This window comes from Anastrepha obliqua, chromosome 3, assembly GCF_027943255.1.
Source record: "Anastrepha obliqua isolate idAnaObli1 chromosome 3, idAnaObli1_1.0, whole genome shotgun sequence".
In the NCBI taxonomy this organism is placed as follows: domain Eukaryota; kingdom Metazoa; phylum Arthropoda; class Insecta; order Diptera; family Tephritidae; genus Anastrepha; species Anastrepha obliqua.
Window position 1 is genome coordinate 95,726,385 of NC_072894.1, and position 25,023 is coordinate 95,751,407.

The 25,023-nt window shown below is 38.6% G+C and overlaps 5 protein-coding genes across 7 annotated transcripts in view; 2 read left to right on the forward strand and 3 right to left on the reverse strand.

Moving 5' to 3' along the window:
• The window catches only part of LOC129242694 (protein furry-like), a 110,219-nt gene extending 105,267 nt beyond the window's left edge, over positions 1-4,952 (reverse strand). For 2 of the 3 annotated variants that reach the window (XM_054879490.1, XM_054879491.1), the window contains exon 1: positions 4,543-4,754. In XM_054879490.1, coding sequence (XP_054735465.1) covers positions 4,543-4,588 — 46 coding nt within the window. In that variant the 5' untranslated portion in view covers positions 4,589-4,754. The other variant, XM_054879489.1, reaches the window with a different exon arrangement.
• Positions 4,953-6,806: 1,854 nt separating this feature from the next.
• On the forward strand, positions 6,807-9,523 carry LOC129242695 (protein ecdysoneless). The gene is made up of 4 exons (XM_054879492.1): positions 6,807-7,283; positions 7,385-7,593; positions 7,649-8,422; positions 8,482-9,523. Exons 1-4 carry the CDS (start codon positions 6,980-6,982, stop codon positions 9,310-9,312), a joined length of 2,118 nt encoding a protein of 705 aa, XP_054735467.1. The 5' UTR covers positions 6,807-6,979; the 3' UTR covers positions 9,313-9,523.
• Positions 9,505-10,155, reverse strand: LOC129242696 (RNA guanine-N7 methyltransferase activating subunit). Its single transcript, XM_054879493.1, has one exon. It carries the CDS (start codon positions 10,035-10,037, stop codon positions 9,612-9,614), a length of 426 nt encoding a protein of 141 aa, XP_054735468.1. The 5' UTR covers positions 10,038-10,155; the 3' UTR covers positions 9,505-9,611.
• Positions 10,156-15,328: 5,173 nt separating this feature from the next.
• LOC129242697 (xylosyltransferase oxt) lies at positions 15,329-19,243 on the forward strand. The gene is made up of 3 exons (XM_054879494.1): positions 15,329-16,456; positions 16,518-16,681; positions 16,988-19,243. The coding sequence occupies exons 1-3, from the start codon at positions 15,667-15,669 to the stop codon at positions 18,782-18,784; spliced, it is 2,751 nt and encodes a 916-aa protein (XP_054735469.1). The 5' UTR covers positions 15,329-15,666; the 3' UTR covers positions 18,785-19,243.
• Positions 19,244-19,343: 100 nt separating this feature from the next.
• Positions 19,344-21,114, reverse strand: LOC129242698 (elongator complex protein 5). The gene is made up of 3 exons (XM_054879495.1): positions 20,984-21,114; positions 20,326-20,923; positions 19,344-20,252 (listed from the first exon to the last, which is right to left on the reverse strand). Exons 1-3 carry the CDS (start codon positions 21,030-21,032, stop codon positions 20,156-20,158), a joined length of 744 nt encoding a protein of 247 aa, XP_054735470.1. The 5' UTR covers positions 21,033-21,114; the 3' UTR covers positions 19,344-20,155.
• Positions 21,115-25,023: the final 3,909 nt, after the last annotated feature.

Below are 25,023 nucleotides of genomic sequence, written 5' to 3' on the forward strand. Positions count from 1 at the left end.
GACTTCAATTCGGAGCATTCAAATACACGACGGGCAAACTGGCGTAAACTATTTATACATACATATGTACCTACCTATGTATGTAAATTTTATATGAACCTGGCTACAACAACAAGGCTTAAATCACAAAAAAAAAAACCAAAACAAAAATAATCATCTCCAGTAATAGACATTTTTAACGCAAATGTAAATTATAAACAATTCGGACCACAAATTCGAAAATACACATACATATGAAGTTAATTACATACAAAGAAAACTTACATACGTACATATGTAACTGTATATTTAGATAAGTATGTGTGTATGGGGTAGTCTAAATACAGGTTTATTTTTAAATCATATGTTCTTTTGGCTTTTTCCCGCTCAAAACTTTCAGCCAGTATCATATCTCCATAGAACGAAATGAGTCGCTTTACGCTTGAACAACAGTAATGAATATTGCAAGCCCATTTCCGAAGTGAGTGCTCGGTGGGTTAATTGAAAGAAGGCTTTGGACGTTGTGCATTTTAAACTCAGCGATTTTTAGCATAGAAAAATCCGCACGTGATTTTCTAGAAGCTAACACATTCACAAAGCGGCAGTTTGTTGTGAATTTTGAAATGTGAGCATCACTTCATAATTTTTTCCTCAAAATAAGGATGAAAATACCATTTCGCTCCACGATGAACGACTCCAATCATGGTTGGCCGAGTCTTCGTGAACTGAAACTGAAGGTATCAATTTGGACGATAATTGGTGTCAGCAGAATGGTGCTCCATATTAAACAATGCATCAAATAATTGATAATTTGCGCCCTAATTTCGGTAATCGTGTTATCAAAAGTACTTTGCCATAAACTTGTTTGTTGTTGTCGAAGCAGTTTACTAAACCCTGCCAGGGCGTTGTAGTCACCGATCATCATGTCTAACTCATCTAACAGTAGGCAGAAACTGCTAACAAGGCTTGATAGGATTTGGTGGACAAGATGAACTACTGCGAAAGCAACCGGTGTAGCCACTTATAGAAAATCGTTTATTTTTAATTAAGTCATCATTTATCTGAAAAATTTGAGTTTTGCGTATTTAATTTCATTTTTATGAACATATACATACATATATAGAGTTGGAATATTCTTTTCACTTATATTGTATTACACTATTTACTTCTACTTTCACTCCAAGAAATCTAATTTTGTAATTGTTTTCTATTCACAGGAGTTGTGCAATAATATTTTGATTCGATAATTTTAAAATCACTTCGCAACACTCAAAACAAATCGTAATTACTTCTATTTATGCATATATATGTATGTCTGCACCATCAATAATGTTGTGTGTTATTCAAGTTTCGTCACAACAAATTTTTCGATGAGAATAATTCATAATAAAAATTTTCTACACGAACCCGTTCACGACATGCAAATGCGACCACAGCTAATGATAAACTGCTGCCGCTAAAATGAGCTAAAATAAAAGTCGAACCTTTGGAGAGCAAAAAAATCGTTTTTTTTTTCCTATAGGCAGCAAAAACGAACAAGCAAAGCAAACCAAAAATAATTTCAAAACGTACTAACACAAAAACATAAAAACAAAATACTACATACGTTAAAAGCAGCGATAGAACAAAGAGCAAAAAAACGTAAATTATTATTAACACCAGCCAGCCAGCCAACCAAACATTCAGTGGGCTAACCACTCACATGTAAAACACGTACATACATATATGTATACATTCATATGTAAGCGGCGGGTGCGATAATGCGAAATCCAAAAGCATTTTCATTCCGATAAATAGCCACACACCCTCTTCTTTCCTATCCACTGCAACAACACCGGCACTAGTTTTCCGGCACACGAACGAAAATTCCGTTACATACATATGTGTATGAAAAATGAAATGGGAGAAGAGAAAGCGGAAAGCAGATACAAAACAAGTGGTCATCAAACATTCGATCAGCTGTTTGTGTAATGTTTACGAGTAATTGCATTACGTGTTTCATGTATGCGCTGTTTCTTGTGAGTTCTCTATTGAAATGCTTATAAAACACAATAAAACACATACGTTTAACAAAATTAAAAAATTACCCTAAAAATCTTGCAGGAAAAAACGCGGCATTAAAAATAAATTCATATTTTCATAGATTCTGATAATTCAATTTGCATGTAACCCTAACTTTTCTAATATTTGCAGAGAGTTACTTACCTATATCATAGGTACTTTATAAATTATATATGTACGTACATATATATGTATGTATACGAACGTATATAATAAGCACATTCTTGGCAAAAGTTCTTCCTTCAATGCTTGAAAATATTTTGTAAATTACACAATAATAATCGAAGTCGAAGCAAGCAAACTTGTAATATAAAAAAGTATTAATGTTTCTAGACCCCTACGAGAAAGAATGCGCTTGATATGATATGATTCTAGATACTCAGTTCGCAAGAAAACGGATAGCAGATGCTTCACCAGCATTCATTTGAATGCATAAAGTGGGTAAGTGGGTTTTAAGCCAAATAAAATGGTCGAAGCAGATTTTTTCATACTTCCACAACTTAACTGCACATTGGAAGGGTTTGGCTTGTGTCCTTTTCAATCTCTGTTTTCTACTTACCCATATTTCGTTGGCATGGTAATTTCAACTAATCCTATCGCGGCTATTGTCTTTTTCTCGACACATCAGCGTCTTGCAAGCTGAAATTTAAGCCATCATGTACGAGTATAAGTAAGTCGTGAGACCGATCTCTTAGAATATCTCATCATCAATATCATCCATAATATCTTTATGAAAGATGAAGCTAAATGGTAAACTGTAAATCGAATATCAGCAAACTCTATATTGTTCTTGTGGTAGAAGAATAAAGCTTAACGGCCTTACGATACCAGAATAAGCAACGTGACACAAAAATGATAGGGAAAATGATTGATGCTACTACAACAACAACCAACCCAAAATTGTTTGAGAAAGTCTGGCGAATGGAAAGGGCACACTCGAGTGCTATAGCAACAATCAAAAAAAATTATATATATATGTCCATATGCAGGTACAAAACTAAAATCATAGTAAAAAAAATCTTTTAAAATAGTCCTATGCTCTAATGGCAGATGTAATTGTGCAAAGTAATTGAATTCTTTGCGTATCAATATAATATCACGTAATTAGTTCTCTACTTTTCTAACTTTGAAAATATTTAAGATTCCGTAAGTATCAAAAAATGGAAATTCTCTTTATGTACTTCTAAGGAAAATTTAAATGGCCGTTTAAATTTAGAAATCCACGAAAAAAAAAATCACAAATACAAATAGTTTAGTGAGACGTTCCCACGACAGTTGGTATTTCATTACCGAAACTTCCCAGATATACATACATACATGCATCGGCCAAGGACTGTTACTTCAGCAGCATTCCCTCAAAAATTTTCGAGATCTTTTTATCCTGGTTAGACAACAATAATATAGTTATTTTTTCTTTGTTCACTCTGCTCGGGAGCATAATTTAATTTACTAACTGCTAAGTAATTCGACCGCCGTAGCCGAATGGGTTGGTGCGTGATTACCATTCGGAATTCACAGAGAGAACGTTGGTTCGAATTTCGGTGAAACACCAAAATTAAGAAAAACAGTTTTCTAATAGCGGTCGCCCCTCGACAGGCAATGGCAAACCTCCGAGTGTATTTCTGCCATGAAAAAGCTCCTTATAAAAATATCTGCCGTTCGGAGTCGGCTTGAAACTGTAGGTCCCTCCATTTGTGGAACATCAAGACGCACACCACAAATAGGAGGAAGAGCTCGGCCAAACATCCAAAAAGGGTGTACGCGCCAATTATATATACAATATATGCTCATTTTGAATAAAACAATCAATCGATTTTTCCACAAGTGTCAAATCCCCCAATATATAATATAATCTGGTACAGAATGTTCGGTCAAAAAATTCTGGGAGTGTTTAGATTGCAGTTTTGTCGCTTATATAGAAGTTTTGGAGTTGACACTTCATTATAAAGAGGGGTTTTCCTAACGAGACTTAAACCGCCAATATATTCCAAAGGTTTTCAAGCTCAAATTTTCTTCATATCTGAGCTTTTTTTGGTGAAAAAATATCGGAGCAATGTTGTTTTGATATTGGGTTATCCGTTTTACCAAAGTTCTTTGCATAGTTTCACTTTATGATTTAGTATCCGGACCAAGTAAATTTTGGGCATTCGTACAGCCAGGTATGGCCCTACGTGAGTTAGCGGTAATATCAAATTGAACCGCTAATTGGCATTTCAATAAACACCAGCAAGCCGCAATGCATTAAATTTAAGTTGGATCTTTCCTGAAATTAAGATTTTCACTACACGCAATACGCGTAAAATTGGGGTCATTAAGTATGCGCCCGTAGTAAAATGAGGGCAGTAGCACTGCAAAATTGCAGCTCATCTTGAGACTGTCCATTAAGATTTATTGTTTTAGCTATAAGCAATGCAGTATTTTCGAAATATCCAGAACGACATTTGTCCCATTTAAAATGTAATTAAATGCCAAAATAAGAGCTTCTAAACAAAGACAACTCACCTGAACACAATCGATCTTCTTCCTGAGATGCTTCAATGCCTTCCATTTCGATTAAGTTTTCTACATACAGATCAACGTTATAAGCGAAAGAACTTGTGTAATTTTATTAGCCTCAAATTCTTCTAAAAACGTAATTAATCTGTAGAAAAGAGATTGCAAAATTTTTCCGTAGACCAAGTTGAAACAAACAAAGCAGCCATTTTTCTTTCCAATTTGACAGTTCATTACCTCTTCGCTGTCAATATATTGCTTTCTCTATACAACCGCGTAAAGAACCAAACAAAACAAAATAAAAGCCGGTGTGTTACAGCCATAAAGACGGACGAACTGATTGATGTCTTCTTTTTAGGAAAACTGCTGGTTACCAAATACCTTTTCATAATATTGATTCTAGATTTTATTCGGGGCAAAAAACTGCCGAATCATGAATCAACTCCTGCATAGTTCACATAATTAATTTTGTTTACTCCCATTTTGCACCTACTCATTCGTAAATATTTACGAACAGTATAACGTAGCAAAGGGCAACTGGCAGAAAAATCGGTTTGTTCGTTTGCAGTTTGAAGGAAATTCACAATAGTTACGACTGAAATTTATTGTGAATTTGGTATGGCAATAGGTTTGCTGAGCTAGTTTTCTAGTAAATATTTGCAATATCGTTCAGTAAATAGTTCTATTCATGAACGCATTTGTAGCATTTGCTAGTACAATCACATTACAGTTATTTCATACTCGAAAATTTGCAAAGGAATGAAAACTAGAGAGCAAACTAATTCTTATATTCGAGGAGAAGTTGTAAGATTTTACTTGATATACTTTTCCGTGTAAGAATTGGCAGTAAAAAAACAGTTATACCGAAGCATACAAAATGCAAATAAAAAGCTTAATTTAGAAAATGTGTTGTCAAAAAGCTTCAATAGAAACAAGTTAATTTAAAAAAGGGTGCAGATACTACGGTAAGATCGTACTAAAATTGGCAATATTCTATTTTATATTTTAACTTTTGTGAATTATATATACCTATATATATATTGTAATTGGCGCGTACACCCTTTTTGGGTGTTTGGCCGAACTCCTCCTCCTATTTGTGGTGTGCGTCTTGATGTTGTTCCACAAATGGAGGGACCTACAGTTTCAAACCGACTCCGAACGTCAGATATTTTTATGAGGAGCTTTTTCATGGCAGAAATACACTCGGAGGTTTGCCATTGCCTGCCGAGTGGCGACCGCTACTAGAAAAATGTGTTTCTTAATTTTGGTGTTTTCACCGAGATTCGAACATACGTTCTCTCTGTGAATTCCGAATGGTAATCACGCACCAACCCATTCGGCTACGGCAGCCGAATTACAAGCATGAAAACCTACAAATTCTTACTTACGTCAAACTGCGTTTTCGTACTTTTTATACGCTCTTTGAAAGAGAAAAACTCCAAATTCTTAAAAAAGTAGTTACTATTATATAGCTAAATAATCTCTCTGAAAGAGAAAAATATTTAAAATAGTAAATAATCAACTTCTTTTTCCAATTTCCCTATTTTGCTAGATATTTGCGGATGTAAACGCCAAAAGTTGACAATTTCAGAAATTTATCAAACATTAACCACATTAAAATTATGAAGTCGAAATGGAAAGTTATGGGAACTTTCTGAGCTATCAAAAGTAAGGGGGAGTTAAAATACTATTCATTTAAATACGTACATATATATTTCTTAATTTGTGGTCAAATCTTGCAATTTGCGTATTTGATTAAAGGGTAAAGTTTGCGAACATATAACTTGAAAACTGTTATTAACTGAATAGTGGTGGTGCTAATTTGCAAAATAAGCACTAAATAAATATTTTTTGGGAGTTTCATTGGAAAATTTATATTATTTTTCACAAAAAATCGAATGGGCCATCGTAAAAATAACTATCCTTTTTCAAAACTAAAATGATCACATTATTTACTTCGTTAATTACAAAATGTTAAAATATTTAAATATTGTGTGTCAAAACAGAAACTTAAACCAAAGTAATTATACTTTCAGTATTTCCAACGCCAAATTTTGCAAAAAACCACTTCGTTCTAATTTGAACTAAATCTCAATGGGACACACCGTCTCTATTTTATGAATTCAATTATATCACAGGTTTTCTAATAAACTCCTTCAGTGTTTTTTAATTTATATACATATATATTGTTGAACACATATTAACACCAGTTATTTGTGTATCCAAAGTGTGATGACAAGTTTTTGTCAAAATTATACGGCTGGCAACTCTTATCGGCTGTCAGGTTCACAAATGGATCACAAAGGATAAAATAGTGTGCTGTCTGGTGAGGATTGTTGGTTAAAAATAAATACAATTTCGTTTTTGATGTACACGGGCAATTTGACCAACGGCTGGGTCCATTTTCTTCCTCAAGAGTAAAGCTTTAAAATAATTGTATTTAAACATGACGAAATTGCCTGGCTGTAAATTAGAATTTGTTCGCGAAGACGATTTCGTAGAGTATTTCATTTTCCCATTATTGCCAGATAATTTAACAAATGTACAGGAAGAAAGTAAAGACTTGGAGCAACTGCGAACGCAATTATCTCTGTTTGAAAAACAATGCATGGAGTTCGTGAGTGGACGTGTTGAAAACTATGGCTATATTTGGCACAAAGATGAATTTCAATTACAAACACGTTCAGAGTGTGCGCAGGAAAGACTATTGAATGACGAGATTAACGATAGTTCCCCTGGTTCTCCCAAGGGTAAGTGCGTAATATTCTTTGTCGTGCGGTCTATTTTTATTTTTCTGTCTACTTATAATTTAGCACATGCTAATATAAATCATAATGTATTTTGAATGTAGCGCTGCCTCTTCCACCACATCTGCATGGCGTTACACATTATGGCGACAATATCGAGGACGAGTGGTTCATAGTGTATCTCTTGCATGAGCTGACACGTGAGATTCCAGGATGCGTGGCACGTGTTATAGACTCAGATGGGGAATTTCTCTTAATTGAAGCTGCTGATGCGCTTCCTGATTGGGCCAATCCAGACAGTTGTGACCAACGAGTATGTATTCGGAACTATAATTTTTTAATTGATAAGTTAACCATAGTTTCTGTAGGTTTACATAGCCAATGGAGAGATACATTTGGTGCAAAATCCGCCATCTAATTCCGAAAAATTGTTACCAGTAACGACGGCCATTGAAAAAATTCGTAAAAATCACACCCTTTATCGAGTTTCCAAGGAAATTCAAGACAGCATAAATGAACGTACGAAAGAATTTAAAGGAAATACCAATACAGCGATACATCGCCAAATCGTGCGTTTGCCTTTGGGTGTCGCAGGGCTGCTTAAAAAGCGTCCGTCGTTAATTTCATCAGCAGTGCGTGCTTTCTGCGAACGTGATGCTATTGATTTAAAGGCTTGTCGTTCAATGCGTTTTTTCCCACCGGAGCAGTGTGTTCGAACCAATATTCGATTTACTCGTTGTCTCTATGCTATGCTTACGCACACCCAATATAAGCCCGATAGGAAAGTTGGATGGGTACTAAGTGAGTCCAACTATAGTGAAGAATATAAGGAGCAGATATTAGGCATAAAAATTGCCTGCGGTTTTGAAATTTTGGCCTCTCAAGCTAAAAGTTCAAATCAGGAAGAAAATGGGCCAGCCTGGCGCACTTATGTCAAAAGTTTAATATCAAAAGGCTACTTTCGAGATAATTTGGAAGGGTCGGAGGAGTATAAACGACTTTGGAATGGAGCACGCACATATTTTACGAAATTTAACGAACGTTTTCGAACGATGCCATTAGTCGGACAAGAAATTTTGAATTTACTTCAAAGTATAGATACTTCGACCGATCATTTGTGTGATGACGAAAACAATTTAGAGGTAAGCAAAAATATTACATTTCTCTATTTGTTAATTTACTGTACGAATAACATTTTCAGCCAAGTGATTCTGACGACTGGCTAAATATTAGTGCAGATAATTTAGATGCCATGTTAATGGAACGTTATGGGCCGAAAAAACTGTATAAGTCGAATGGAGACATCAATGCTGAAGAATTCACAAGAAACTTTACTGATTTTCTCGAAAAAGAATCAACATATGAAGGTATAGACAATGAAGGTGATGAAACAGATTCAGATTCTGATGAAATCGAATCAGGAGCAAGTGCTACTCGACAACAAAATAATGATTTAAAAACAAAGCTTAGAAAAAATTATTCAATGCGTCAAGCATGTAATCGAAACTCACTTATTAACGAAACTTTAATGACCAATCACAACAAAAAAGGCACAAACATAGAAGCTGAAGATAGCACACATGTACGAAACTTTTTAGATTTTGTTATCCCGGAAGATAAATGGGATTCTAATTCAGAAATGAGTGATTATGAAGATGATAACAATTTGGAGCACAATTTCGAATCGATGGCGAATAGTGACAAAAACATTGATGTTCATATAAAAAATTACATGGACCAAATGGACAAAGAACTGGCAAAAACTACAATTGGGCAATCGTTTGAAAATAAGAGCGCTTCTAATGTACCCAAAGGAACAGACGATGATTTTGATGACATTGAGTCATTCCAACCAATTAACATTAATGTTAACACATTAAAAAACATAGTCGATAGTTATAAATCGCAGTTGGGTGGACCGGGACCAGTTTCGAATTTGTTGAGTGCTATGGGTGTAGGTATGTCAACTGCAGCGACACTCGACAGCGATGATGATGAAGTCGCGGATGAATTGAAAGAATCTAGAGTATGAAGGTCGTAAATTCATCCAACTCTTATATATACATATGAAGATTAGTTGACATAAACTGTGTGTAACTATTTGCATCACAATGTAATATTCATATACTTGTACTTATTTAAAAGTCATTGGCACTTATATTTAAATTAAGCATTTTTTCATTATAACTCCACCTAATGTATGCAAATATATACAGCCCATATATCAAAAATGCTTTCTTGCATTCGTGCAGTCATTATTTATTTTTTATATAATTAAAATCTTTACAGTTTTGGTGTAACAAACAACGTTGAATAAAACTAGCATAGTGTTTAATCCTTCGACGCAGGGACAAAGTTCCCATAGTCTCGCCTTATATCCATTGGCTTGTGAGGACGCTCCTCACGGCTATGGCCACCACGAAAGTTAACGTTGTAGGGTTCATTGTTTACTCGTCTTTTGTTATATCTGTATGATTGATTACCACCACCATGGTAGTGCCTATCCTGGCCACGCTTATTCCATTTATTTCGGCTATAGCTATTGCGTTGCCCACCCCCTCCACCTCGATGGCCATAGCCAGCTCCCGAAAAGCCCCAATTTTCGATTATCGGAGGGTCCGGAAGCGGTTTTGAACAGTGATTAATATATTCTGCATCTTCGTCTGTAAAACGATTTTCGAATTCATCTTGGCATTCATCTAAAAATTCAATATCTTTTTCTGTAAGCCGATTGATTTTCCGATTTGGGTCCACCATGTTTATTTACTAATTATAATAAAAGTACTTATATATTTTTTCGTGCTTTAAAAATGAAACTAAAATGTTAATCGCACTTAAACGTAGATTAATAAACACTAAAGTAGTGGGCGAGTTGAGAAATTTTAGTCGATTGCTCAAACGGCTCGATGTTTTCTCTCATAGGCGAGTTGCCAGCCGACAACAATACAGATATATTTTATGTATCGGGTTTATTAGAGATTAGATTAGATTATAATAAAAAAAATCATCTGTTTTGTATTATCATTTTTAAGTTCTCAAGAAAACGTTCTAAACAACATCCGATACAATGGTCGCGAAGATAGGTATAAGCTTAATAATAATAATACGTTCACATATAAGTAGATTATCTACTTTTTCACGCTTACCTCCCTATCCGTATTTAAAAAGCAAGATATCCCATACGAAATTTCTCTCCCAAAATTTGAGATTATAAAATAATCCTAGATAATAACCATACTTTTTGACATACAACCCTGTGTTTTCTGTGTAATCGATAATTATTATTACGAATGTAAGGAGAAACATCAAAATTAAAACTAAATTAAATGGACGCCGCCAAAGAAGACAGGGCTGTAAGCATAATTCTAATAACATTTTTGTCAATATTATTAATTATGCATTCATTTTGCAGAAAAAAGTGTGTGTCCATAAACATTTTGTCCTCCTATTATTTATTATAATATGTAACATCGAATTTTCCATGCGTATTGCTGCCATAATTTTTTGAAACCTCAGTAAAAGTCGCTTTCGGATTTTCTCCAACAAACCAAAAACACTGAAATATTCCGCCAAAATAATTTCTATGAGGAAAAACCTTTCACAACAATATTGACAGCGGATTGTCAATTTTGCAGGTAATCTGCCATATGTGAACAGGTAGATTAATTTTGTGGATTTATTGGTAATTAATGCATATGCAAACGTACTTTAACTGTATTACCAATCTAGCGAAACAGTCGAACTACCAGTCGCGTTTGGTGCGTAATTCCCAAGGAACGTAATTCGCTCTGTAAGCAATTCATGGATGACTTTTCTTGGATTAATTAACGTTTTTTAGTGACAGCTCGACAGCTAATTTCAATAAACTCCGATAAAAATTAGGGAAGAGAACGCTTTGTTCTTAATAGGCCCGTCACAATGGGTTCGTTCTGTCTGTTGCGGCAACCAATTTGAATGATAGACATTCCCACGACAGTCGGTTCTAAGGCTAGGCTTAACCAAGTAGTCCTGAAAAATGAATGTTCGTCCCGATCTCGAAGTTATGGTCGCACTCACTGTCTACGACTGCCATATATTCTATTGAAACCATCTTTCGCTTTAATAAGCATTCATTATGGTATAACATTACGTTTTACAAGTCTCGCCAGTCAACTGGAATTGAGAGTAGCCAAGGGCAAATTGAGAATCTTTTTGAGATATCCTACTCACAATGGATCTAGGTTTTTCAGCATCATCATGTTAATTCCTTTAAGAGCAATGGCTTTAGAAGCTTTGCCTCTACGCAGTTCCTTCTGCTTAAAAGACCTTAGTCTTACTATGTACTATTTATATAAACATTGAAAGACCTTAGTATTACTATGGTTCTAAGATGCACTGTGGTGTGGGAGCTGGCTTCCATTCGGAGCCACTCAACCTATCTCAATCAATTCGTCTTCCTGATTATGCCACCGTGTTCCAGGCAGAACTTTCAGCGATCAGAGAAGCATGCAAATCCCTAGAACTCTACAAGGTAGTTGGTGCAAGAGTAGCTATCTTCTCAGACAGTCAAGCAGCTATTAAGGCGTTAGACTCCAACTACAATACATTTCATCCAAACTGGTCCTACAGTGTAGAGAGGAGCTGAAACTGCTCAGCCATTGGCTTGAAATTACCCTGATATGGGTTCCCGGTCATAGGAACATACGAGGCAATGAGATAGCGGATGAGCTAGCAAGAAAGGGCTCGACACTAGACATAGCAGAGGCGGTGGCAGTTTCCACCCCACTGAACACACTAAAAGCATCTATTGCTTCACACTATCATGCTTTAGCCGAAAGAAGATGGAAGCAAATACCTACATGTATCACAACAAAAAACACATGGCCGTCATATAAAATCCAAAGGACGAATGACCTGTTAGGATGTTCTCGGCCAAACATTTCACGTATCACTGCAACCCTTACAGGACATTGGAAAGTAGGGGATCATGCAGCTAGACTCAATCTACCCTTCAATCCTATCTGTAGAAGCTGTCAAGCGGAAGGGACGAAGGAAAGTCTGTTTCACTATTTATGTGAATGTCCGGGACTAGCCAGGGCACGACTCCGATCCTTCGGTAAGCCTTTCCTACAGCAAATTAAGGAAATCTCAGTCATAGAGATAAAGGATTTGCTCCTATTCTTGGACCTCACTAAATGGATCTGACTTGGAAACAAAAAAAAAAAAAAAAAAAAAAAAAAAAAACATCTCATCATTTCACGAGCTAGTGGTAGTAAAACGGTGCTGGTCACTAATTAGGAGAATTTCAGCTAAGAAATGTTTAACCACCTCAACAACAACAACAACAACAAATAAACTAAATAAATGACAAGAGGATCTGCGCCAGTCGGTCGGACAGGCCAGGTAACATCAGTTGTGTCATAAGCCTCTCTCAGGCTGCCAAGCTCGCTTGTGGGTTGAAGTAACCCGAGAGCCAGAATGGGTTGCGGACCAAAGAAGTTGTCTACAGCGCCCATCCTCTTTAGCTACTCAGAGGTCTCGTTACCCGCGATACCCACGAGCCCCGAGGCATCAGAATATTATATATACCGACATAGTTCAGACTGAATTTTCAGAACAGGGGGACCAGAGCTTACTCACAGCAGCGATGAAGTTGCAGATCTTCAGGTGTTCCGCCCATTTGATCCGCTTATGCTGGATAACCGCTGCCGAATTTCCAAATTGATATCGTCTATTCGTTGATTCCCGGGATCAGCCTGCTGGTGGTCATGCTCGTTTGTCCCGGATACTTCCAGTTGAGATGAAGTGAGCCCCAGCACCGATGATCGTCTTGCGGAATACGTCTTTGCCTACGCGCAAATCGGTGGGGATGGGAAGAGCGACGAAGATTTCTTTGGTGAATTCCGCGAACCCCGTCCAATTAACTTTGTTAAAGTGAACGTAGGAACGGTAATTTCCGTAAATGAAGTCGGTAGATTTTCAATCGGGACCATAATCTGTAAATGATCTGATGCAAAAAATGGCATAAATCGCCATGTTATGTGATTGATCAGACCAGTGCTAGCAATTGTTAGGTCAGGCGAGTTACTGCAATATCCCATTATCCTGGTGAGTTCGTTGTTTACTTTGCTGAATGTACATGGCGCTGTTGTTATGGCCTGATAGTGCTATTCGGCCGCGCAACACTTGGCAATTGCAGGTGCAGAGCTCAACAGCAGAGGTCAACGTACTTACGAGTACTGGGCAGGCCAAAGCATCTCCGAAAGTGGCATCAGTCAAAGCAGGAGTTGCACTTAGCTGATGTCAGGTTCCGAGGTACTCTGCTCTGATCCACGGAACAGACTGTGTGCGGGAAGGTGGAGCGGGAAGGTGGTTGGGGTGTAAAGGTGGAGAGTAGTGTTGCTCGTGGGAGCTCCGAGGAGCCCCATAAATTATATTTGTGGTGCTGGATGGTTGCATAAGCGCATTGCGGGATGTAGAAGCCGTGTGGGCTAAGGGCGCCAAATGGCGCGAGCAACATGTGCCCGCAAACAGTGTGGACCACTCTCTATGTCGTCTTAAGGTCTGAGCAGGTAAGACCTGGTGGCATCAACTGTTGTACTACTTGCATCTAACCGATGTGTAGTTTGGTCCCCCCGAACACCCCCGTGATTAGCAAACACAGCAGGAATAGGCTTCGGTTCCAGGGTTAGGTTCTATGCCAGCCCTAAGGAGAACCAGTGGGAGCAGTCTTGATACATGGAGCTACATCAGTGACGATAAGCCAGGTGTGAGGTTCAGCGAACTAGACAGGGTTAGTTCCTAGGAGTGAAAGCTCTTGGTCGGGAAAAACCCGAGTCATTCTGCTAAGTAGTGTATTAGTAAAAAGTGATGCCATGGAAGTGTATTAGTAAAAAGGTGTGAATGTATTACTGTTGTATTTGAAAAACTGTCAATAATACGTTCACATCTGCATTATATATACATATATAATTGACGCGTACACCCTTTTTGGGTGTTTGGCCGAACTCCTCCTCCTATTTGTGGTGTGCGTCTTGATGTTGTCCCACAAATGGAGGGATCTACAGTTTTAAGCCGAACTGCACATATTTTTATGAGGAGCGTTTTTATGGCAGAAATACAGTCGGGGGTTTGCCATTGCCTGCCGAGGGACGACCGCTATTAGACAAATGTTTTTCTTAATTTTGGTGTTTTATCGAGATTCGAACCAACGTTCTCTCTGTAAATTCCGAATGGTAATCACGCACCAAACCATTCGGCTACGGCGGCCGCATTAATCACCTATAAATCTACCAAATTAATCTACCCGTTCACATATGGCAGATTACTTGCAAGATTGACAATCAGCTGTAAATACTACTTTGAGAGGTTTTTCTTCATAGAAATTATTTTGGTGGAATATTCGGTGTTTTTGGTTTCTTTAATTATTATTAACGATATGAAGAAAATATAAGGAGAATAAATAGCTAATTTAACTGCGCAATTGGCTGATAATAATAAACAGTTGGCGGAAATCCGTATGTATCGTTTACTGAGGTTGCAAAAAATTATGGCAGCAATGTACGTGGGATATTCTATATTACATTTTATAATAAGTAATAAGAGGACAAAATGTTTATGGACACACGCTTTTTTCTGTAAAATGAATTCATATTTAATAATATTTAACAAAAATTTTATTAGAATTATGTTTACAGACCTGTTTTCTTTGCCGGCATCCATTTCATTTAGATTTTATTTTGATGCTTCTCCTTACATTTGTAATAATAATTATCGAGAACCCAGAAAACACAGGGTTTATTTTATAATATCAGATTTTGAAAGAGAAATTTTGTATTGGAAATTGCGCTTTTTAATTACGGATTATGAGTTAAGCGCGAAAAAGTAGATTATTTACTTATATGTGAACGTATTACAACTTAACTTTCCATTAATGTTATTCTTCGATTTTCGCTTCAGTCTACATAATCTTGTGTTCTATCAATCTTGATTGATACTATCAATCTTGATTGATAGTATCTACCGTTTCATAACTATTGTGAACGTGTAATGCTTCATCTTTTATTTTGGATACACTAGTTGCTAAGTGCATTGCCATTGCTTAAATTGTGTAGAATGTACTGGTTTTTATAGGACAATGTAAAATTAATTAAAAACCGCTTACTTGAAAATTACACTGAAAGAAACTGAGTGATCTTTCAGTAAACACTGCAGTTTCAACACCGTGCACCCTCTACACCACTGTCATGCCTTTTGCATTATCTGGACCTGTCACCGGGAGCCCTTTGAATCCAGCCTACAGAAATATCACAAAACGGATTTCATCTATGCACCAACGTTTATACCGATTTCTTCATATACACCAATCTACTTCACCGTACGACCTACATTTGGCACAGTAACTAAAATGTCTGACAACATTGCGGTTCGGTGGTTGCGTCGCTACAAACTCTTCTTTTTCTTGGGTCTTCTAATACTAGCTCTACAGGTCTTTCTTGCCTATAAGTCTTTGAACCTATCTAATTCCAATGTGATCGCTGTAAATACAAATGCGTATTTGGAAACTAATGATGTGACTGAGACTAATCATGAAGGTAAAAAGCGTTCTATTGCTAATGGCGGTGCAAACCAGTATTCTGCCAGTGATGATGGGGACGCAAATGGTGGTTTACAAAAAAGAAAAAAATCGGTTCGCCATATTGATGCCAATCTGCAGTGGCCGGAGATTGATCGCTTTGGCATTCAGCCTAAGTGTAATATATCTGCTAAGGAGGCTATATCTGCATTACAACGAGCCAAAACTATAGATTGTCGTAAGCAAATTGCCCATATCGCATGTACCATCCAGGCAGGGAATTTTTATGCAGAGCATTTGGTCAGCCATTGTCCCGCTGGTAATCATACAGCAAATGCTTCCCTTGGTTGTTATCAGGACGAAAAAGAATATCGGCTGCTATCGGGTTACTTCATCAATTTCAAAACAACCAACTCTCCACAAAAATGCATACGGTTGTGCCTTCAATCGGGATTCCCTTATGCTGGCGTTCAGTACGCTACAGAATGTTTCTGCGGCGCTAATCCGCCGCCTTTATCAACCAAACTGCCTGATACTAGTTGTAATATGAAGTGCTCTGGTAACCTACGAGAGATTTGTGGCGGATATTTTAGTATTAACGTCTACGAAACAGGAATTGCCAGTAAGATTTCATAATTTATTTTTTCAGCAATGGTTTGACATTTTTTCTTTTCAATCCATAGAATTCACACCGCATATCGCTGAAACTAAAATTACGAAACCAGAGATTGCGCGAGTCCGAATTGCATTCTTGTTGACTCTTAATGGACGTGCTCTACGACAAGTGTATCGGTTAATTAAAACCCTCTACGCTCCTGATCATATATTTTACATACATGTGGATGCGGTAAGTAAGCTGTTAATATGCACAACTTCTTAAATTTCTTTAGTGATAATGTAACGAGTCGAAAAATCATCATTATACGATAACATCATTTGTTCCAAATAGTCTAACACCAAATTTACCGAGTCACATACACAAATTTTCTTTAGTGCATGTATAGTATGTAAGTATTGTTTTATTTTAACTAGGGCAAAGTTGTGGTTGTAACAGCATAAGAAATTTAAGTAACAATCATGATGCAACTATTGTAGTATATTTATATATAGCAGACTTGTTTACCATTTACGTCTGTTTTTATCTTTTTTCAAGCGTCAAACATACCTGTACCGCAAGTTGCTGGAATTAGAATCCAAGTTTTCAAATATTCGTTTAGGCCGAAAACGTTTTTCTACCATCTGGGGCGGCGCCTCTTTACTGACAATGCTACTGCAATGCATGGAAGATCTATTGGCTGCAGAATGGCAATGGGATTTTGTTATAAATCTTAGTGAAAGTGATTTTCCAGTAAAAACACTAGATAAACTTGCTGACTTTCTTACCGCGAACAAGGGATATAATTTTGTGAAGAGTCACGGACGTGAAACTCAGCGATTTGTGCAGAAACAAGGTTTGGATAAGACATTTGTGGAATGCGATACACATATGTGGCGTATAGGTGACCGACAGTTACCCAGTGGCATTCAAATCGATGGAGGTAGTGACTGGGTGGCACTATCACGACCATTCGTGCAGTACGTAATAACTGAGTCCCAGTTTGATCCCCTACTACAAGGGCTTCTAACAATTTTTCGCCACACATTACTGCCAGCCGAATCATTCTTTCACACAGTCCTCCGTAACTCGCGCTTTTGCAACACATACATAGATAACAACCTTCATGTGACGAATTGGAAACGAAAACTCGGCTGTAAATGCCAATACAAGCATGTAGTCGATTGGTGTGGTTGTAGTCCGAACGATTTCAAGCCGGAAGATTGGCCTCGGCTGCAAAGTACCGAGAATAAGATGCTTTTTTTTGCACGAAAATTCGAACCGATAATAAATCAGGCCGTTCTAGTTCAATTAGAGGAGTGGCTTTTCGGTCCACATAATAAAGAAGTAGTCAATTTACAAGGCTACTGGCAGTCATTTTATGATTATCTCGATCCGCCGACTACAGAAGACGATTTAATGCGTACCATTGGCGATAGTTTAGTTCGCATAGCATCACATCATATACAGAGACGGCCTGGTCGTCTATTAGAATTAACGCACTACTTACTCAAAGATGAATATAAGGGTTTCTTACTGCACTATCAAGCTACAGAGAGCTTGCATAACCTCACACTCGCGTTTGAAACCCGAATTAGGCCAGCAGTGTACGTAAAATATGCGAAGAATTCCAAGCTGGCAAAGAGACTACGTAATTTCGAAGTTAGTACTGATTTCGATCTGAAAGAACAGGTCGCCCGTAATTTTGCCAAAATGTTAGGCCCATTCTCTGAGCCTGTAGTAAGTTTTACATTAACCGGTGCTGGTTCGATGGCGCATAACGATGCAGCACATTCGTACAACCTAACGCTACTGTGGATTGATCCGCTGGGCCGTTTGCAGGACTTTAACGAACTGCATATAGAAGACTCGCATACGGACGCTATTAATTACTCCAAGGCTGTCCTAAAGCACCCACTAATGCCGGGCGTGTGGACTGCCAAGTTAATTGGGCGTACCGCAATATATGCACAAACCAAATTTCTTGTTGTGCCATTGTCAAATGCAGGTGGCAAGCCTATCACGCCAGAGCGAGCAAAAATTGTAAATGGTGGGTCTGAGCCATCATTGACTGCAGATTTCGAAATACCAGCCGAATGGCGTCAAAATTTGCCAACACCAATGGATAATCAGAGGCTCAATAAGGAGCTCGCAAAGGCGCAACGAAATGGTGAAGAACTCCGATTTTGGATTGACGAGCTGGTGGGTAAATTTTTCTTTTTGCGGGAAACTTGCGTTGCTGAAGAGGGTACGCTTCAAATGAGCCAGGAGCCTCCACATTTGTGTCGGGAAACACCGTGGAGTTCTCTGGCACCCGATCCGAAAAGTAATGTTTATACTTTGCTCAAAAGTTGATGAACGTATGCGTTTACGTTAATCTAAGTTTTTTTTTTTTATATATACTATATTTAGTGTTTTGCATTTAAAGCAGCTTGTAATTCATAAACGATATGTACATATTATTTACAAATATATTTAGTATGATCGCCACATTAATGCCATATACCAAATAGTATATATCTGTCCTTTTGTAATCAAACCAAAGGTTGCGATAATTGAAAATTCAATGATTCATAATCAACAATTGCTTCAAATGTTTTTGTTATAGTTTTGCAATTTTAAATTGCATATAAATAAGTGTAAATGTATTTATATATTTTCGAGCACGTCTTTTAAAAATATAGTTAATTAGCCAATTTTTTTTTCAAACTCGAAACGCATAATTTTATAGAAAATATATAGTTGAGAGATTGCAACATATTAGGGTGGTGCATGGTGTTATAAACTCAGTCTTGGTAAAAAATACGTACATACATATGTAATATGAATACTATTAATGTAACATTTAAGTCGTTTAGAAGTTTACGTATTGTGATACAAAAGTTAGTTACTCAATTTAAATACATCTTTGCAGAAGGTTCTCATATTTGCACTTTTTTATTATTGTAATATAAGAGCACGTTTTAAATTATGCACCTATACACATATCTTTAAACATACTTACATATATATGCCTATGTATTTTCGTCATTTTAACCTACATACACTAGATATATCAGAAAATAGTATTCAGTCTATGCTTTTCTGACTTCAAACACTCGAAATACAAATATGTACGTATTTTACTACGTCTATTCACTGTCGACCACATCCTTTCATTTACCAACTTTGAGCAGTTTTATTTTATATGTTTACTTATCATTTCAATATAGGAAAAATATATTTGAAAAAATGTTAATGTCGAAAATATGCGATACTTTTTACTAATTTTTGAAAATAAACTATTGATAGTCAAACAAAATTTGTAATTTATATACTCCATTGGGTATCCTTTGGTTGGGTCCAAAGTGCTTTATAAAACAGATGTATGTATATTAGTAGAATTCCATCCTAAGCTGAAAGTCACCACTTAACACGAAACAAAAGTTTTTATAATTTTAGAATTTATTTTATGAACATATAAAAACTCACACTGACTTTGAAATAATCTAACACCGTACGGCATTCTCCGAACCTTTTCGTTTATCAAGTATTTTGCTAATGTTTGTTACACATTTTAAAGCAACACGAGGGAATACTTTATAAAACCATATAAAGAAAAAATGTATTTCTGAATGTTTGCTTCATTATAAAATTGTGTATATTCTATTAAAACTTTTGATAGCTTATATGAAGAACACTTACTCTTTCTTTAGCTAATTAATAAATAATAAATTTAGGAACAGTTTATATGCAGAGATCTTCATCTGGATCTTCCTCATCATCATAATCGTCTGCAGCATCGGGTGTGTATATAATTGAGCTTTCTTCTGTTTCAGATGTTCTAAAATAATACAAATGAAGTGTATTAAATATACAATATGTACATGCATAGAGGCACAGATATTGAAGCATACTTTTCGTAAGGCATCTTAAGTGTATTGCGTGCAACCATTTCATCTTCATTTAATTCAATTTTGAAAGTACCACCAGCTGGGCTTGTTTTTGGGGGTGAAGCTTTGGTCTGTACATCTAAGTTTTGTACTGGCTCAACTAGAAACTCCTTTTTAGTTTTTGTGTATGTGTATCGTTTGTTAGTGACACCACCACCTGGCTTACGGGTAATGATGGTTAAAGTATTGGATGTTTCTAAGTGTACATATATGTCAGCCATATATTCGAAAGCTGATATCAAATATTCTGCACGTGGATATGTAAGATTAGCTGGTGTTATCCAGAGAAAGAGACGCTGCACCTTTTCGCAAATTCGGAGTTTATGTACAAATTTTATGATCTTAGCGACGCTTTGATAGCATATTAAATCGGAAAGCGAGGGCAACAACACATTGCATTTTTCTTCCTTCGAGCATTTCTTTGCGAAATTAGTAAATGTCGTCCAATCTTTTAACTCTGAACTGAGCGGTAGAGTTTTCACAACTAATTTTTCGTTTTTTTCCTGTTCTCCTAGAAATTGGTAGAGTATGCGATGTGATATCTTTTCCAGGCCGGTTTCATCTACAATTAGTTTGCATTATATATATATATATTTTTTAAATGAACACCATGTTTACTTACCGATAATAACCACAAAATGTTGTTTGGTAATTATCAGATTTGAAAGCATTTTTGAACCGAAAAATATAGAAAGCAAAGGAAATGACAAACTTGCTGCGACACGATACTTTTTATATATTTATAAAACTGTAATATTCTTCTTCTAACTACGAATACAAGTAACAATAGCTTAGTTTTGAGGTGACCAAATTTAATGAATTATGAATGTAAGTGTTATCATTGACAAGCAATCGACTGTTTAGTTTTACATTTGTTATCGAAATATCGAAAACAAATTATTGTATATCAGGGAACAGGAAGATGCTTGTGAAGAAGCTTGCGGGAAAAAAACTACCACCGCAGACGAATGATTAGTGAGTGAATACCGTCCGGAAGTGCAGAGCTGCACAGATTCGAAGCCCCGCGTACGAAGTACCAATTGATAGAAAAAATTTGTCTGTTGTTGTTGTTGTTGTTGTTGTTGTTGTTGTAGCAATAGCTTTGCGCTGTCAGTGTAGTGTAATCACCGGTCGTCTTCGTCTAGCTCATCTAACGGTAGGCCCAGGAAACTAGTTGATTCGACAGGTTAGGTCCAGAAGTTTAGATGAGTGGGTTTGATGGGGCATGTGAAAAGGTGGTTAGAGTCGTGTAGGTGTTGTACGAGTATTGGGGACATTATAAGACATCCTGTCGGGTCCTTATGACAGTGTTTGGGCAGGTTTGTAGCTTCGTCCACTGCGTATCACTGGTTCCAGGTGACCAAACAGGCGCAGCATAGTTTAGAACCGGCCGGCCGGTTGTCGAAAGTCGACAGCAACATCTCTTTGTCTTTGCCCCAAGAGCTGCCGGCAAGCGACTTTTGGACCTACTTGCAATAGCGGTAGTATGCGCTGAGAAGGAGAGCAAGCTGTCAAAGCTAACTCCCAATATTCTGGGGTTGTTTACCGTCGGAATTGGTGTGTCATCGACTTTCACCGTAAGTTGCAGCTTGGCCCCCTTTGTCCAGGTGGGGAAGAGGGTCGCCGTGGAATTAGTAGGGGAAAGTTGTAAGTTCCTCGCAGTGAAGAAGTGAGAAAGGCAGGCGAGGTAGTCGTTCACCTTGGAGCATAGGCCATCAATGTCATTGCCCGACGTCATTATCGTACAGTCGTCGGCGTAGGAGACCAGGTAGACTCCCTCTGGTGGTTGGGGGAGTTTCGAGATGTAGAGGTTAAAACGCAAAGGTGAAAGGACACCACCCCGCCGAGCTCCTTGCCTTATTTTCCTCTGTTTGGATGTTTGGTTTCGAAATATCACCGACGACTGCCGACCACTCAGGTAGTTCGCAGTCCACCTCTTCAGCCCTGGCGGGGGTGTCGACTGTAAAATGTCATCTAGTAGCGTGGCGTGCTTGACTGTGTCGAAAGCCTTTTTTTAGATTCAACGCTACTAGGGCAGTCCTCTCGCAGGGGTGGGTTTGGTTGAGTCCGCGGTTTATATATATATAATATATATGATATAATTGGCGCGTACACACTTTTTGAGTGCTTGGCCGTGCTCCTCCTCGTATTTGTGGCGTGCGTCTTGTTGTTGTTCCACAAATGGAGGGACTTACAGTTTCAAGCCGACTCCGAACGGCAGATATTTTATGAGGAGCTTTTTCATGGCAGAAATATACTCGGAGGTTTGTTATTGCCAGCCGAGGGGCGACCGCTATAGAAAAATGTTTTTCTTAATCTCTGTGAATTCCGAATGGTAGTCACGCATCAACCCATTCGGCTACGGAGTCCGCGGTTTACCTGGGTGAGACTGGGGTCAGATGTTTCGTAAAGAGTGGGAGTAGAAGGGCTTCAAGAGTCTTCACTACTGGGGAAAGGAGAGTTATCAGACGATAGGACTCCCCTTGGTTGGCGGGTTTCGGTAGTGGGACCACTCTCCCTGATTTCCACTTGTCAACAATGATGGGAGTGGCCATAGACATATTGAAGTCCGACAGGGCCGATGGCCCCCTGAACCTAATCGTTGGAAAAAGCAAGTGGCGCACTGTGGTATGCCCGTTTGTGCAGCCGTCTGGTGGCACTACGTTTGGATCTGTTGGCCGGAGGATGCAGAATGAATTTACTGGTTAAAATAGCTCGCGCATCTCTTCGGATACGACGAAGTACAACCGTTGAAGGTGATAGCCACCTTGTCGTTGTGCTTCGTCGGGCTCGACAGGGACCTTACGGTGGACCAGAGCTTGCTCACACCAGAGGTGAAGTTGCAGGACTTCAGATGCTCTTCCCATTTAGTCCGATTATGTTGGGCTGCCAGTTGCCGGATCTCCAAATTGAGATCCTTTATGCGAGGATCCCCATGATTGGCCTGTCGTAGGAGATCACGCTCTTTCGTCAGAACAGCTGCTTCAGCTGGCAAATTAGGACGTATGCCCCGGATCCTTCCAGCAGGTATGAAGCGAGTCGCGGAGGCTGTGATTACCTTGCGGAATGTGCGTTCGTCTGCGCGCACATCAGTGGAAATGGGGAGAGCGGCGAAGATGTCTTCAGTAAATTCCGCGAATCTGGTCCAATCAGCTTTGTTAAAGTTGATATATGACCAGTGACCCGCGGAAACAAAGTCGGCAGGTTTCTCGATCGAGATGATAATGGGCAAGTGGTCTGATGCAAGCGATATCATAGGTCGCCACGTTAGGCTATTTATCAAACCCGCGCTACCTAGTGGTAGATCAGGCGAGCTGCTGCAATTGCCCACTACCCTGGTAGGGGCGTCGTCGTTCACAGTGCTGAATGTCGAATCGTCTATTTGCTCTGCCAATTGCTGTCCCCTACGATCGTTTGGCAGGCTTGAATGCCAAAGATCGTGATGCGCATTAAATTCACCTACTACCAATCGGTTTTCACCTCTGATGAGCGCACCTATATCAGGGTGATATCCAGCTGGGCAGCAGGTGACGGGGGGTATGTAGTATAATATCTAATATCTAATATTTCGAGCTCGGCATCGCCTGACCGGACAGCTATGCCTTGACATTCTAAGGTGCTGTCCCTGCGGTCGATGCCTTCATCAATGAAACGATACTGCACTGTGTGGTGGACTATGAACGGTAGGCCACCACCGTTGTCTCGCTCGTGATCCTTTCTGTACACGAAGAAGCCGTCCCTGGTGATCAGGGAGGAGCTAGCGTGCAGTTTTGTCTCTTGGACTGCAGCTATATTGATACCTTGTCGGCTCATGAAGTCGACTATCTCGCCAATTTTACTCGTAAGTCCGTTGCAGTTAAATTGTAAAAGTCTAAAACTCTTCGGGAGTATGGTCGTAACCCCACAGGGGGCAACGTAGTCGCGTGCCCTTTCACGGGTGGTGCACCTCCGAAAGTGGCGCCAGCCATTGCAAGAATTGCACTGGACTCTTGTTAGGAACCGAGGAACTCTGGTCTGACACGCGGAAGAGACTGTATGTGGGACCAAGAGCTGCTGGTTTGTCCCCGCACTGGGATAGGAGCAGGAGGGTTGTGGGTCAGTAGGGGAGTTGTGTTGCACCTGTGGGCTCCTTGTCGTTAAGGTATGATTTGTGGCGGCAGTTTGACGTGCCGGCACTGAGGACGGTATAGCCGTTGAGGTAGGGGACACCTGATGGCGAGAGCAACACGTGGCCACATACCTTGTGGACGTTTGCTCTAAATACTTATCGTCAGGGCTGGCATCGAACCCAACCCTGGACCAGAGGTATTTTACTGCTGCATTTGCCACAAACGGCTCCACCTCGGTTAGGTGCAATAAGTGCAACGGGTGGTGCCATCTTAAGAGCTTTTCGCTTAATGCGCTGGTGCCTCCAACTAGCACCACAAAATGAGATTCCACGGTTCCTCGGAGCTCGTCCGAGCAACATCACTTCCTCGAGCAACATACGTCCCCATTTCCCAGTTGGAACAGCTGTTCTAGAGAACGAGCGTGACCACTTACCCCAGACCGGCTGGCTGATATGCTATAACAAAAACAATGAGTACATATATCAAAGTCATAACTCTGCTTGATGGCTCAAATTTACCACAAAAAGTTAATTGTTCCTTGCGTGTTGCGATA